This window comes from Nicotiana tabacum, chromosome 24, assembly GCF_000715075.1.
Source record: "Nicotiana tabacum cultivar K326 chromosome 24, ASM71507v2, whole genome shotgun sequence".
NCBI classification, from domain to species: Eukaryota; Viridiplantae; Streptophyta; class Magnoliopsida; order Solanales; family Solanaceae; genus Nicotiana; species Nicotiana tabacum.
Window position 1 is genome coordinate 12,291,829 of NC_134103.1, and position 16,368 is coordinate 12,308,196.

The window sequence follows — 16,368 nt, forward strand, 5'->3', positions numbered from 1 at the left end:
AATCTCATTATATTAAGACAGTACTTGAAAAATTCAAGCACTTGGGCTTTAAAGTTGCAAAGACTCCAATTGACGTGAATCTTGCATTAGCAAAGAATAAAGGCCAAAGCATATCACAATTGGATTATGCTCGTGTGTTGGGATGCTTAATGTATATCATGAATTGTACACGACCAGATATAGCTTGTGCTATAAGTAAACTGAGTCGATATACGAGCAATCCAGGCCAATCTCATTGGATGGCAATGAAACGAGTTTTGGGATATTTAGAACATAAACAGAACTTTGAATTGCACTACAGTAATTTCCCTGCGGTGATTGAGGGATACTGTGATGCAAATTGGATCACCAGTTCAACTGATTCTAAGTCCACAAGTGGATATGTATTCACTATTGGTGGAGGAGCGGTATCTTGGAAGTCATCCAAACAAACATGTATTGCCCGCTCTACAATGGAGGCTGAATTCATAGCCTTAGATAAAGCCGGTGAAGAAGCTGAATGGCTCCGGAATTTCTTGGAAGACATTCCATTTTGGCCCAAACCGTTGGGACCAATATGCATACATTGTGATAGTCAAGCGGCAATTGGAAGGGCTGGGAGCGTTATGTATAACAGTAAATCTCGTCATATACGACGAAGACATAAAACCATTAGGCAATTACTCTCTAGAGGAATTATCACGATTGACTATGTAAAGTCAAGTGATAATGTGTCGGATCCACTTACAAAAGGCCTAACTAGAGAGGTAGTTGAGAAATCATCAAGGGGAATGGGGCTATGGCCGAGAACAAGTCATTGTGGCGGTAACTCTACCTAGAAGACTGGAGATCCCAAGATCTAGGTTCAAGGAGATCAAACAAAGTCATTAATGACGGTTCAACATTGTCAAATAAAATTTTAGTCCGTTCTCGTGATGAGACAATATTCAGTACCAAGGATAAAGCATTAAGGCTTTTTAATGATTTCTAAATTTGATACGGGGTATATCAAATAATATATCTACAGGATGACACGTTTAGGAATCACCTATGTAAGTGTAAAGTGTTAGCCGCTTCAAGGAGAACTTTGTAAGGCCAGTTCTCTACGCACTTATGAAACCAGGCGGTGTTCATGGCTGAAACGAACACAACAATGAGAACCAAAGACGGTTAAGGGTTGATTGTGTGACTTATGGTTGTCTAGGTATACACCAAAGATCGACGGTTCAAAGATATCAAATCTACCGATTGACCGAGTATATCCGACATAATTACTACGGAAAGTTCAAAGGGAAACCTACTTATCCAGATGCGATTAATCCTTGCTTGCAAATCACACAGTTTTTTCATGCATACTTTCGTGATATAGCCATTCCCCATTCATGTGGGGGATTGTTGAGTTTTTTATTTTTTTTTAAAGATGAAATAGTCTTAAAATGAGGGTGAATGGGAAATGGAGGAAAAATGAAATTTTTGAGTAAAATTTTAAGTTTTCCTATCTTGACAATGAGACATTGTCCCATATTGGAAGAGGAAGAGATTTTTAGTGGGTATATATATAATTGCTCTTCTTGTAGCTCTTAAAGAGTTAAGAAGAAAATAAGCCTCGCGCCGTCATCGTCGTCGCTCGCTCGGCTCGGCTTCGGCTTCGGCTTCGGCTTCGGATTCGGATTCGGATTCGGATTTGGATTTGGTCAAATGATCGATTGATTGATTAATTTTTTAGACCAAATTTATTTGTTAATAGTAAATATTAACGTAAGATTATCCGCATTTGTAACGGATATTTTTCAATCCGTGTATTGACCATTTGGCAGCCGCCTAATGCTCTTCCCACCATGAATGTGCTTGCTCCACAAACATGAATGTGCTTGCTCCACAAACAAGCTAATGCTTGCTCCACCATGGAGGGTGGACGTTTGGTCTTCTTCAACACTGGCTGCTATATATATGTGCAGTAGATGTTGAAGAAAGACACTCAACACACAACGCACAAGAAACAAACTGAAAATCGCTCAACATATTTGGCTATACATTGCACTGCTTCCTCTCAGCATTTCCATACGATTTTCTGAGTTTCTACTCCTTCGTTCTGCATTGTTTTAACTTCAAACAAAGCAATTGTAAGTGTGATTTGCTACCGAACTTTGTGTTCGCTGAAACACTGGGGGTTGAAGTACCGCTACACCAGTGTGTGATTTGTTCTATCCTGGGAGAAAATAATCTATTACCTTGGGTACTAGGAGGGATTAAATTCCTTAAGGAAACACTGTGAATTCAGTGGGCTCGAATTAATTATTGTTTCATTACGCTAACTTATATTTTGCAGAATTATTATTTACAAATACAGCAATATTGGGGGGAATAACAATCTTAAGAAATTTAATATTTATTTCTGTATTTGTGTTATTCTTATTATTCTGCAAACTAAAACCTTTGTGGTTTTGTGTACTCCCGTTTTGGAGAGTAAAGCCTTCGTGGCGTTTTGTTGGAAGATTAAAATCTACGTGATTTTTACTCCAGTTTGAAAACGTTTATTAAACGTTTGTTTGTGTCATTCTTTTACAGAAAAATGACAACTGAAAGCGAAAACCAAGCTTTTCCGATGGTGACTGCCAACGCATCGACAAGCCGAACACCGGCGTTGGCACCGGCAGAAAAACCCGGCAAGTTTTTCGGGATTGATTTCAAGCGCTGGCAGCAGAAGATGTTCTTCTACTTAACTACGTTATGTCTACAGAAGTTCATCAAGGAAGATGTTCCTGATCTGCCAGACAAAACTCCAGAGAATGAACGCTTTCTCGTGATTGAAGGGTGGAAGCATTCTGATTTTTTATGCAAGAATTATATTCTTAGCGGACTGGATGATAATCTGTATAATGTATACAGTAGCGTGGAGACGTCAAAAGAATTGTGGAATGCGCTTGAAAAGAAATATAAAATTGAAGATGTCGGGATGAAGAAATTCGTTGCCGCAAAATTTTTGGACTATAAAATGGTAGATAGCAAATCTGTTATTACCCAAGTCCAGGAATTGCAAGTGATTATTCATGATCTACTTGCTGAAGGTCTTGTCATCAACGAAGCATTCCAAGTAGCAGCAATGATTGAGAAGTTGCCTCCGTTGTGGAAGGACTTCAAAAATTATTTGAAACACAAACGAAAGGAAATGTCCCTTGAAGATCTCATTGTTCGGTTGAGAATCGAAGAGGACAATAAAGCTGCTGAAAGGAGAGGCCGTGGAAATTCAACAATAATGGGAGCAAATATTGTTGAAACTAACAAAAAGAGGAAGAAGGCTTCTGGTCCGAAATACAACCCAAGCAAGAAGCGGTTCAGTGGAAACTGCTACAACTGTGGGAAAATCGGACACAAATCTACGGAGTGTCGTGCTCCGAAGAAAGACAAGAAAAGGGGTCAAACAAACATGGTAGTAAACCATGATGATGTTGATAACTTGTGTGCCATGCTTTCTGAATGTAACTTGGTGGGAAATCCTAAACTGTGGTGGTTTGATTCAGGAGCCACTCGCCATGTTTGTGCAGTTAGAGAGGCTTTTGCTACCTATGCTCTTGCTGAACCCGGAGAGACAGTTTATATGGGAAATGCTTCAACAGCAAAAGTTGAAGGATATGGGAAGATATTTCTGAAAATGACTTCTGGCAAGGTCATGACTTTGAACAATGTCCTTCGTGTTCCCGAAATGAGAAAGAATTTAGTCTCTACTGGACTTCTTGTTAAGCACGGTTTTAAGTGCGTTTTTGTGTCCAACAAGGTTGTAATTAGTAAGAATGAAATATTTGTAGGAAAAGGTTACCTCACCGAGGGCCTTTTCAATCTAAATATAATGGTTGTGGAAAATAATAATAATATTTCAGCTTCTTCTTACTTACTTGAGTCAAATGATTTATGGCATGTACGTTTGGGTCATGTCAATTATAAAACTTTGCGGAAAATGATTAACTTGGAAGTACTGCCCAAGTTTGAATGCGAAAAATCAAAATGTCAAACATGTGTGGAATCTAAGTATGTTAAACATCCTTATAAGTCAGTTGAAAGGAATTCAAATCCTTTAGACTTAATTCACACAGATATTTGTGACATGAAGTCAATACCATCTCGCGGTGGAAAGAAGTATTTCATAACTTTTATTGACGATAGTACTCGATATTGCTATGTTTACTTACTGAATAGTAAAGATGAAGCAATAGACGCATTCAGACAATACAAAAATGAAGTTGAAATGCAACTTAACAAGAAAGTAAAAATGATAAGAAGTGATAGGGGTGGTGAATATGAATCTCCTTTTGAAGAAATATATTTAGAATATGGAATTATTCATCAAACAACAGCCCCTTACACGCCCCAATCTAATGGGATTGCGGAAAGAAAGAATCGCACATTAAAGGAGATGATGAATGCGTTGTTGATAAGTTCTGGTTTGCCACAGAACTTGTGGGGGAAGCCATTCTTACGGCTAATCGAATATTAAATCGAGTGCCCCATAGCAAAACACAATCCATTCCTTATGAAAAATGGAAAGGAAGGAAGCCCAACTTGAATTATTTTAAAGTGAGGGGGTGTTTGGCAAAAGTGCAAGTTCCTAAACCCAAAAGGGTAAAGATAGGACCGAAAACCGTTGATTGTGTTTTCATAGGATATGCGACAAATAGTAAAGCATATCGATTTCTGGTTCATAAATCAGAAAATCCCGACATTCATAATAATACGGTTATAGAATCAGATAATGCTGAGTTCTTTGAAAATATATATCCGTATAAAAAAGAATGTGAGTCATTTGGTGAAGGATCTAAATGACCTCAGGAAGAAACAAAAGAAAGTACATGTAATCAGGAGAATCCAAGACGTAGTAAACGTCAAAGAACGTCTAATTCATTTGGACCAGATTTTGTGACTTTCTTATTGGAGAATGAGCCTCAGACATTTAAAGAAGCTATGACTTCTTCGGAATCATTGTTTTGGAAAGAGGCAGTCAATAGTGAAATAGAATCCATATTGAACAACCATACATGGGAATTGCTTGATCTTCCTCCTGGAAATAAACCTTTGGGTTCTAAATGGATTTTTAAGAGAAAAATCAAAGATGATGGCACTATTGATAAATTCAAGGCAAGGCTCGTAGTCAAAGGGTATAGACAACGAGAAGGTCTAGACTACTTTGATACATACTCTCCAGTTACAAGAATTACGTCCATACGGATGTTAGTAGCATTAGCTGCAGTGTATGGTCTTGAAATTCATCAAATGGATGTTAAGACGGCCTTCTTAAATGGAGAGTTGGAGGAAGAAATTTACATGGAACAACCTGAAGGGTTTGTGGTTCCAGGTAAAGAAAAGAAGGTATGTAGACTTGTTAAGTCTCTTTATGGACTAAAACAAGCACCCAAACAATGGCATGCGAAATTTGACCAAACAATGTTGTCAAATAGTTTTAAGATAAATGAATGTGATAAATGTGTGTACATTAAAAATGTTCCAAATCACATAGTCATTGTTTGCCTATATGTGGATGATATGCTGATAATGAGTAATGACATTGCCAACATAAATGCTACTAAGCGTATGCTCAATAGCAAGTTTGATATGAAAGACTTGGGAGTTGCTGATTTAATTCTGGGAATTAAGATCCATAAGACTCCTCAAGGTCTGGCATTGTCACAATCTCATTATATTAAGACAGTACTTGAAAAATTCAAGCACTTGGGCTTTAAAGTTGCAAAGACTTCAATTGACGTGAATCTTGCATTAGCAAAGAATAAAGGCCAAAGCATATTACAATTGGATTATGCTCGTGTGTTGGGATGCTTAATGTATATCATGAATTGTACACGACCAGATATAGCTTGTGCTATAAGTAAACTGAGTCGATATACGAGCAATCCAGGCCAATCTCATTGGATGGCAATGAAACGAGTTTTGGGATATTTAGAACATACCCAGAACTTTGAATTGCACTACAGTAATTTCCCTGCGGTGATTGAGGGATACTGTGATGCAAATTGGATCACCGGTTCAACTGATTCTAAGTCCACAAGTGGATATGTATTCACTATTGGTGGAGGAGCGGTATCTTGGAAGTCATCCAAACAAACATGTATTGTCCGCTCTACAATGGAGGCTGAATTCATAGCCTTAGATAAAGCCGGTGAAGAAGCTGAATGGCTCCAGAATTTCTTGGAAGACATTCCATTTTGGCCCAAACCGTTGGGACCAATATGCATACATTGTGATAGTCAAGCGGCAATTGGAAGGGCTGGGAGCGTTATGTATAACAGTAAATCTCGTCATATACGACGAAGACATAAAACCGTTAGGCAATTACTCTCTAGAGGAATTATCACGATTGACTATGTAAAGTCAAGTGATAATGTGTCGGATCCACTTACAAAAGGCCTAACTAGAGAGGTAGTTGAGAAATCATCAAGGGGAATGGGGCTATTGCCGAGAACAAGTCATTGTGGCAGTAACTCTACCTAAAAGACTGGAGATCCCAAGATCTAGGTTCAAGGAGATCAAACAAAGTCATTAATGACGGTTCAACATTGTCAAATAAAATTTTAGTCCGTTCTCGTGATGAGACAATGTTCAGTACCAAGGATAAAGCATTAAGGCTTTTTAATGATTTTTAAATTTGATACGGGGTATATAAAATAATATATCTACAGGATGACACGTTTAGGAATCACCTATGTAAGTGTAAAGTGTTAGCCGCTTCAAGGAGAACTTTGTAAGGCCAGTTCTCTACGCACTTATGAAACCAGGCGGTGTTCATGGCTGAAACGAACACAACAATGAGAACCAAAGACGGTTAAGGGTTGATTGTGTGACTTATGGTTGTCTAGGTATACACCAAAGATCGACGGTTCAAAGATATCAAATCTACCGATTGACCGAGTATATCCGACATAATTACTACGGAAAGTTCAAAGGGAAACCTACTTATCCAGATGCGATTAATCCTTGCTTGTAAATCACACAGTTTTTTCATGCATACTTTCGTGATATAGCCATTCCCCATTCATGTGGGGGATTGTTGAGTTTTTGATTTTTTTTAAGATGAAATAGTCTTAAAATGAGGGTGAATGGGAAATGGAGGGAAAATAAAATTTTTGAGTAAAATTTTAAGTTTCCCTCTCTTGACAATGAGACATTGTCCCATATTGGAAGAGGAAGAGATTTTTAGTGGGTATATATATAATTGCTCTTCTTGTAGCTCTTAAAGAGTTAAGAAGAAAACAAGCCTCGCGCCGTCGTCGTCGTCGCTCGCTCGGCTCGGCTTCGGCTTCGGCTTCGGCTTCGGCTTCGGCTTCGGCTTCGGTCAAATGATCGATTGATTGATTAATTTTTTGGACCAAATTTATTTGTTAATAGTAAATATTAACGTAAGATTATCCGCATTTATAACGGATATTTTTCAATCCGTGTATTGACCATTTGGCAGCCGCCTAATGCTCTTCCCACCATGAATGTGCTTGCTCCACAAACATGAATGTGCTTGCTCCACAAACAAGCTAATGCTTGCTCCACCATGGAGGGTGGACGTTTGGTCTTCTTCAACACTGGCTGCTATATATATGTGCAGCAGATGTTGAAGAAAGACACTCAACACACAACGCACAAGAAACAAACTGAAAATCGCTCAACATATTTGGCTATACATTGCACTGCTTCCTCTCAGCATTTCCATACGATTTTCTGAGTTTCTACTCCTTCGTTCTGCATTGTTTTAACTTCAAACAAAGCAATTGTAAGTGTGATTTGCTACCGAACTTTGTGTTCGCTGAAACACTGGGGGTTGAAGTACCGCTACACCAGTGTGTGATTCGTTCAATCCTGGGAGGAAATAATCTATTACCTTGGATACTAGGAGGGGATTAAACTCCTTAAGGAAACACTGTGAATTCAGTGGGCTCGAATTAATTATTGTTTCATTACGCTAACTTATATTTTGCAGAATTATTATTTACAAATACAGCAATATTGGCGGGAATAACAGATATGATAAAGTACCAAAACTGAATCATCCATTAAAAAGATCAATAATCAGCAACACACAAGCATAAATATGATAAAAATACAACAGCGAAATAAAAGGAGCTGATAAGAGATATACATGGGATTATAAACCTGACTTGAGAACACCTGGGCAGAGCAAGAACAAAAATAAACAGCTTTCAATCAATGAATAAGTCCTATATAGAGGCATTATTTTTCAGCAATGTGTGACTATTTACAGAAAGATCAACGGGCTTAATTAGCAGATCAGTAAATCGATGTCGTTACCAACAAAATATTTATTCATTATTCCAATAAGTACTGATAAATACGTTAGAGAGACATCTCATCTATTTGGCTTCTCGAGTGAACAACATGCCTCCATCTTTGTGCCTAAATTCCCATAGGTAATGGTGAAATTCATGATATGGATTTGTCTATATAATAGATTTGGGGACTATTATATAGATATAAAAGAGAGAAAAACTCTAACTGTCAGCCTCTTTCTTTCCTACTGAAGAACAAAAACTTTACCCCAATTCTATTTGCCTATCTTCCTCGTTCTTTTCACCGTCGAGCGTTGCTGAAACCTGTTCCGCTGAAATATCGGATCGGTCTCTCTCTTGATTCAGAATTTGGTTTTGAGGACATCTATGTAACGTTCATCTGTGTAAAGTTTGTAAGGAAGAAGAGGAAGAGAAGGAACGGTGGTAAGTAAGAGTTTTAAAAGAAGTGACGTTTCGGAAGGAAAAAAAGTTGACGGTTGAATTTAACGTATGGGAAACCTTTTTCATCATTTTATTTTAAAAAATGGATAAAGGCAAAAGTCAACAAAACAAAAGATAAATGTTAATGCTGACAAAGTTAAAGAATCTTATGAAATTATGATATGATATATCATATTATTTTAATAAATTTTAGTTATTATTTTATTTTTTAATACAATATACAGAAATATAATAAAATTTATATAATTGAAGGATACACATCATATGATAATTAAACAAATTATTTGCTTTTTATTTTATTTTATTAAATTATCAAATACTTAGTACTAAATATTTACTAATGTAACTTTTTATTAACTTCTCAATTGGCATAATATTTTGTACCTATTTTTTTTAAAATAATATAACATAGATATATTTTTTCTTACTCTGAAAATATTTTTATTATTTTTGTTGTTTAAAATTCTTTAATTGTCTAAATTTACCAATATATCTTTTGAGTATTATTTACTTACCTCTTATTTTTATTAATTAATTTAAATTATAAATATTCTAATATTATCTTTATCCCTCTCTTTTTATACATTCTTTTCTACTGTGATATTTGCTTAGTTTTCTCGTTTTGCAGTCTACTTGTAATGAAAATTATGTAATATATTTTTTTGTTTAAATTATAATTTGGAATTCATCAAAAATATAAAAAGATAAGCCTTTAATTTTTTTAAAAACATATAAGAATATTTTTAATAATTGTTATTTTGTATTATATATATAATATTCTTATCTTATGTATAAATATCCTAATATTAATTTATTTTTTAAATTATTTTTTAATAAGGAATTATGAGTTATATTATTCTATTTAATAGCTGAGACTTCCTATATGAAAATATTAATTAATATATACATTTACGTTAACACTTGGAATTCTTTCTTCTTTAATATTCTTCCCTTATCACTCTTTGTTTATTATAATTTCAATTATGAGTATATGTACAAATTTTCTCATCATAATTCTACTTATAAGTCTTATATTACTATATTTTCTCTAAAATTTATATTTTTTTTGTTCCTTGCTTATTCTAATTGTATTATCCGTTACTTAGTATTATCAAATTATGACATGAAATTTTTAGTAACTTACTACATTAGTAGAATAAAATAGATATAGTTTTGTATTACTCATAAAATTTAACTTGACTTTATCTTATATGACTATTTCTCATAATTCTCTTGTTGTTCAAATTTATCAATAATATTTTTGAGTATTATTTATTTACTTATTTTTGTCAAATAAATTTAAAATATGGATAAAATCATATTATCTCTATTTTTCTCTTTATATATTAGTTTTTTTCTATAATATTTTAACCTTTTTATTTAGCTTTTATCTATAATATGAATATTGTTATATTATTTTTCTAAATGTGTGGTGTTGAATTAGTTCAAAGTTTAAACAGAAAAGTTCATTTATTATATGTCATAAATATACTAATAACTGTAATAATTATTATTTTAGTATCACTTTCAATAAGAAATTAAATTAAATTATCCTTCCTTTTTGTATTTAGTAAGAAAGTTGACTTTTAATGTTTTATTAAAATTATTACATAAAAATTGATATTATTTTTTATATTTTTATTTGTTTCTTAGAATTACGTCAATTGTCTATATTTTTTGTTTTTGTTTTATCTATTATAATATTTTTATTTATGTGATCTTATCTATATAGCACGGCCATATGAATTATTTCAAAAGACAATTCTCATCTTAAAGATCAAATAAGTCTTATCCTTTTATATATCTCAACACTGAAATTTGTATTTACATATTTGTTTTCTCCTTTTTTTTTTGTCCATGTTATTAAGTTACCCATAATTTAGAATTATTGATATCTTTCGCTACTCTCATTATAACAATGACTTTGGGTTTTCTTTTTCTTGTAATAAAAATTTCATCTACTTTTATTCTTGTGTTCTTTTATTCTATAGCTCAAATTAATGTTTAAACTTATCAATAATATTTTTGAGTATTATTTATATATTATCTTTATTTTATTTTTTACATTACTCAAAGTATAAATGTTCTCACACTATCTCCACCCCCTCTTTCTATATTATTTCCCTTACTGTAAAATTTGATATAATTATTTCATCTTGTATTTAATTTAATAATAAACAAAATAAAATAGAAGTGCATATGATCATACTTTATAATTTACCAAAATCTTAAGGTATTTTTTCGTCTTTGAAGTTTTGTTTTTTCAATTCAAAAGCTTGGATAAGTTTTTGTTTGATTTTGTTTAACAAAATAAATAGATAGAAGAATATAAACTATTATTATTATTATTATTATTATTATTATTATTATTATTATTATTATTATTATTATTATTATTATTATTATTATTATTATTACACATAACAAAAAAAATACGTAAAATCATGAACATATAGCTTAACGCATATGCCGTTATTTCAAGAGTAAATTTATTTTCTCCTTTATTTTCAATATAGAATATTGAGTTTTTATTTTATTTTAAATTTTCGCTATTTACTGTGTGGAAGAGCAATTTACTCTTTTCTTTTTTTTAACAGTTGATGTAGCTTTATTTATTTCGTCTTCCTTTTCTTTAAAGTAATTACTATAGCTTTTTATATTTATGAATGTTTGACGATTTTATCTTCTCTTGTTTTTGTTGTCATAATTATAGTATTCTATATGACATCTGCATCTTTATAGGAAATTGATATAACTTTTAATTATCTTAATAAATTCATACTTTTCCTTTTTTTCACTTTTGTCGGGACAAAAGAAACTACTAAACTGGATATGAAACAATTAAAGATCCATAACAAAATTGAATTGAAGATTGCCATATAAGAGTCAAAACTAAATTAAAAAAAAATTAAGATTTTCATTAAATGGGATTTCATATAAGTTCTATTTTCTTATTTGAAAATCTCTCCCTTAAACTCACTTTAAGAATGCCAAGTGGCTTTATTGCAGGCATTGCCACTTGGCTTAACCACAATGTCAATTATATATGACAACTTTATTCCTTTAATATATATATATATATATATATATATATATATATATATATATATATATATATATATATATATATATATATATATATATATATATTGATTTTAGAAGTTCAAGATAAAATTTTACTTTTTTACCTTTAGTAATAATTGTTCTTGAAGATAGAGATAACACATATATAGAATAAATATTCAAGAGAGATTATATTTAAAACATAAATAAGAGTAGAATAGTCTAATCCTTTTCCCAATTCATATTTCTTAAGGGGCGTGTAAAAGAGAAAACTACACATAATATGAGACGGATGGAGTATACTTTTTGTTTTGATTTGGTTTTGATTTTGATTTTGAATTTGAATTTAAGAAACCAATTAAATTTGTAAACGATGGCATGATGGACATTGATTATCATGTTTCTGCATTTTCATGGTTCATCATAATACTAAATTTTTGGAAAATTTAGTTGGTTTATTAAGCTAGATGACTTATGATCCCGTTTTTAGCCGTTGCAATTTCCATTGTGTAATAGCATGTTTGGCCAAGCTTTTTAAGGCAAAAAACACTCCTTTTTGTTTATTTTTTGTTTTTTAAAAGTATTTTTTTTTTCAAAGTTGGAGTGTTTGACCATGTTTTTAGAAGTAAGAAAAGTGATTTTGAGTAAAAACAGAACCATTTTTGGAGAAGCAGAAAAAAATATATAGCTTCTCCTCAGAAATACTACAACAACAACAACAACAACAACAACAACAACAACAAAGCTTCTCCCAAGAAGTATTTTTAAAAAAAAAATATTTTTGAGAAAAATACCCTTAAAAGCATCTTTTAAAAAGTTTTGCCAAATACTAATTGCTGCTCAGAAGTGATTTTCAAAATAATTAATCAAACACAAGTTTTTTCTCACCAAAAGTACTTTTGAAAAAAATATTTCTCAAAATAAGCTTATTTTAGAAGCTCGGCCAAACAATCTATAAATATGTGAATCTCTTTTTGGACTTTGTTAGCTCCTTAAATTTTATATACGAGCTAGCTTTATTTCGTAATAATTTCCACACTGAATGCTTTATCAAGAAAAAGAAAAATAAAAGGATAAAAAATAGTGAATGACAAGAAATTAAAGACATATAATTAGCATGGACCAGTGCCTTTCCTGGTTCATATATACAGAAAATTAAAGATGAATCAACTGGAAACAATACATTTTGGCATGAAAAAATAAAGAAACACAGCTTAACTACTGCATCAAACATCCGTTACTATTTTTCAACATTAACTCACAAAACGTTTAGCCAAAGATCATGATCTGATTAAAGACTGGCGAAGTCAAGCAAGATATTACTAATAGTAATATACATCATATAAAACTTCTGCTTTAGATGACGCCCGCTGAAATTTTGATATCTCTGCCTCTACTTTGACATATTTTCTACCATTCAATGTATAGTGAGGGTCGATTACCATTGTGACCAGCGCTGGAGACTTAGCCAATAGAAGCTTGATCAGTTGCATTTCAGGCCTTGTTCCTGATATTTTTCTTAGCTTAACTGTCTTGAGGTGATTCAATGTCATATCTGAGAAAGCTTCCACTTCAAGACATATCAGAGTTGGCCGAATATAATCATCATCGTCTTCTTCATCCACCTAACAAAGATTACCATAAACCCATCTCTCTAAACTTAATGAGGATAAAAAGTAGTATAAAAGGCAGCTCGGTGCACTAAGCTCTCGCTATACGCGGGGTTTGGGGAAGGGCCGGACCATAAGGGTCTATTGTACGCAGCCTTACCCTGCATTTCTGCAAGAGGCTGTTTTCACGGCTTGAATCCGTGACCTCCTGGTCACATTGCAGCAAGCCAAGGCTAAGGCTGCCCTTCATAAAATGTAGTATGAAAATAAGAAAGAAAGGGAAGTCAAAAACCTGAATTTCCAGATATTGCAAACATGGGAAGCTTCTAATCAAGCAAAGAGCAAATGAGATGACCTTGAATCCATTCAGAGAAATCTCAGATAGGTAAAGACGTTTGACACAATTAAGATCAAAGGGAAGCCTTTTTGGTACAACTTCACCTGCTCGAGCAAAGAACTAGGAAGAAAAAGCCAGAATTCAGGATGACTTAAAGCCCAAAGATGTTCCATAAGTAAATATACATACAAAATGAAATGATGAAGCATATTTACCTTGATACTATCGTTATCCAAGTGGAGAAGCTCAAGAGAAATAAAAGACTCAAAAAACATGGCAATATCAAAGTTATCAGCCCTGACAAATCCTGTATCTACAAGTGAAAGTTTTGCAAGAAGAGGGACATCTTTTAAAGTAATAAACTGTATACTGCCTGTGAACTTAAAGGATCTCAACTTGGGAGCTTTAATTTCAACAACGTTCAAATGTTGTGGGATTCGTAGCACCAATCGCTCGAGCAACGGGCAATGATAGATTAAACTTTCAAGAAATTTCGACGATATTGTGACATCATGTAGTTCTAAGCTAATTAACCTATCAAATCCATCGAATGCTGGTGGAGGATGTATCAAACAGTTTTCCAGAGTCAGATGCCTCAATTGAAAACATGTGAAAAGTGAAGAAGGCAATTTGTTAAGGCCACATAATGGAAGTTTAAGAACGAGATGTTGAATGCCATTCATAGAGAGGAAATATATCAAGCCATCAATCTTAGGACAACTTCTTGTACGAGGAACATCGAGGATATACTTTGTAATTGGTCCGTCATGAAGTATCAAAATATGGTAGATAATATAGGTAATTTCACTAGTACTAAATAGTGAAAAATCCTTTTTACTTGTCCAAATAGTTCTATCAAGCGTCAACTCTGGAAGTCTGCACCAGTTATACTTCCATTTCTTTGACAAGACGCTTGTCCTCACAGCATCTTTAAAAGGCAAACATATAAGAATTTCGTCAATTACATTCTCAGGAAGGTTGCTAAATATATCCGGAGGTGAAGTTCGATAACAATATTGTTTTGTGTCCTTAGGAGGCATCATGTAACAATATTCGCTAACAAAAACCTGTAGAAAATAAACAAGAATACAAAGATTAGGAAGATCTCCAACCTATCTGGACAGAAATTTTGCTCACATTACCAAATTAACATGCCACAACGGTAAGTAGAGCAGAAAAGGGTGTGTTCTAATTATCACAGAGTTGCATTCTTTATAGCAAGGATAGGGGCGGACCTAGAGCATTGAATACGGATTTCCGGGAACCCATTAACTCTTGCGTAGACCCTGTATTTATATTAAGAAATTCACTAAATATTTGTAAATATCTAACTGTGAACCCAGTTATTATTGCATATTAATTTGAAATTACGGTAGGAACTCATAAGCCTCAAATTCTGGATCCGCTTATGAGCAAGGATGCCTTTTGTCTAAAGCTTCGCTCGTGTTTATAGCAAGGATGCCTTTTGTCTAAAGCTTCGCTCGTGTTTATAGCAAGGATGCCTTTCCTCTAAAGCTTCGCTCGTGGCAGAGGCGGATCTAGGATTTAAGTTTTATGAGTTCAATATGTAAAGTTTTTATCATTGAACCCATTGTATTTTTAAAGTTATAGGTTCATATTGATATATATTGCAATATTAATGAATTTTTAAGCATAAATTTATGTTTCGCGCCAAAAGTACTGAGTTCGGTTGTGCTGACTTTTGGCGATGGAATGATAGTGCGTCGTGCAAGTGGTGACGCGCATGGGACTAAGCTCGGTACATGTCGAATGCGTGCAAGAGGACTAAACAGATTCGCTATACTAAAGGAAAAAGCAAAAGAAAAGAAACGAGAATCCTATTACAGTTTGCTTCTATTAGGCTTATCAAACTTATTATCGAAGTGAAATTGATGTATACACACAAGCAGAGTCGCAAGAAAGTTATAAAGTAAAGTTTAATGTCAGATATTCTCATCAAACTTCAAAGCAAAAAAAAAAATCAAGAATATTCTCGTAAAAGTATCTAATTGTGAATTATATGGGGTACCATATGAAAGGTATTAAGTGCAGAACAGAATCAAAGAAAGAAAAATACGTGGAATAAATAATAAATACTTATACCTTTAGAGAATGATGAAGAAAGTAGGGGAGCGGCGTTGCCGAGATTATGAAGTTGAAGCCGGTTAAAATATTTATATGTAGTTCATCCTACAAAGAGTTTGGGCTTTGACCAATGTTCTTCTCCCATACAATTTGGGATAAATAACATAGTCGTGTTGAGAAAAAAATGTTCAAAACAAAAAACAAAATATAGAATATGATAGTTTTTGGTTAAACTTTTAAAATCTACTTATTTGAAATATATTTTATGTTTTCGAGAAAATATTTTTGAAAAATAAGAGTTTGCGGACTAATCAATTTTGAGAGACATTTTATTAGAGTAGCAATTTCTATTTTATCAAGGTTTCAAAAGTACTTCTAGGTTGATGCTATTTTTTCAGCTTTTAAAAAATAGCTTCTGCTACTACTTGAAGGTACTTATTTTTTTTTTTTGCTTAAAAGCTTGGGCAAATACCCCACCTCTTTAAAATAATCATATGCTATGAGTGTCAAACTACCTAATTTTCAGTATGAATTTTGACATAAAATCTGC

At 33.2% G+C, this 16,368-nt stretch overlaps 1 protein-coding gene across 1 annotated transcript; it reads right to left on the reverse strand.

Moving 5' to 3' along the window:
- Positions 1–12,941: 12,941 nt before the first annotated feature.
- Positions 12,942–14,900, reverse strand: LOC107764118 (F-box/FBD/LRR-repeat protein At1g13570-like). Its single transcript, XM_016582648.2, has 3 exons — positions 13,949–14,900; positions 13,689–13,853; positions 12,942–13,411 (listed from the first exon to the last, which is right to left on the reverse strand). Exons 1-3 carry the CDS (start codon positions 14,774–14,776, stop codon positions 13,109–13,111), a joined length of 1,296 nt encoding a protein of 431 aa, XP_016438134.2. The 5' UTR covers positions 14,777–14,900; the 3' UTR covers positions 12,942–13,108.
- Between the last annotated feature and the right edge of the window lie 1,468 nt (positions 14,901–16,368).

What these genes read in the sequence shown, in the direction of transcription:
- LOC107764118 (XM_016582648.2), bottom strand. Translation starts at nt 14,776, where the DNA reads ATGATGCCTCCTAAGGACACAAAACAATATTGTTATCGAACTTCACCT. An exon ending in TGGATAACGATAGTATCAAG is followed by an intron (nt 13,854 to 13,948) that starts GTAAATATGCTT and finishes TTTTCTTCCTAG; the next exon opens with TTCTTTGCTCGAGCAGGTGA. An exon ending in TGCAATATCTGGAAATTCAG is followed by an intron (nt 13,412 to 13,688) that starts GTTTTTGACTTC and finishes AATCTTTGTTAG; the next exon opens with GTGGATGAAGAAGACGATGA.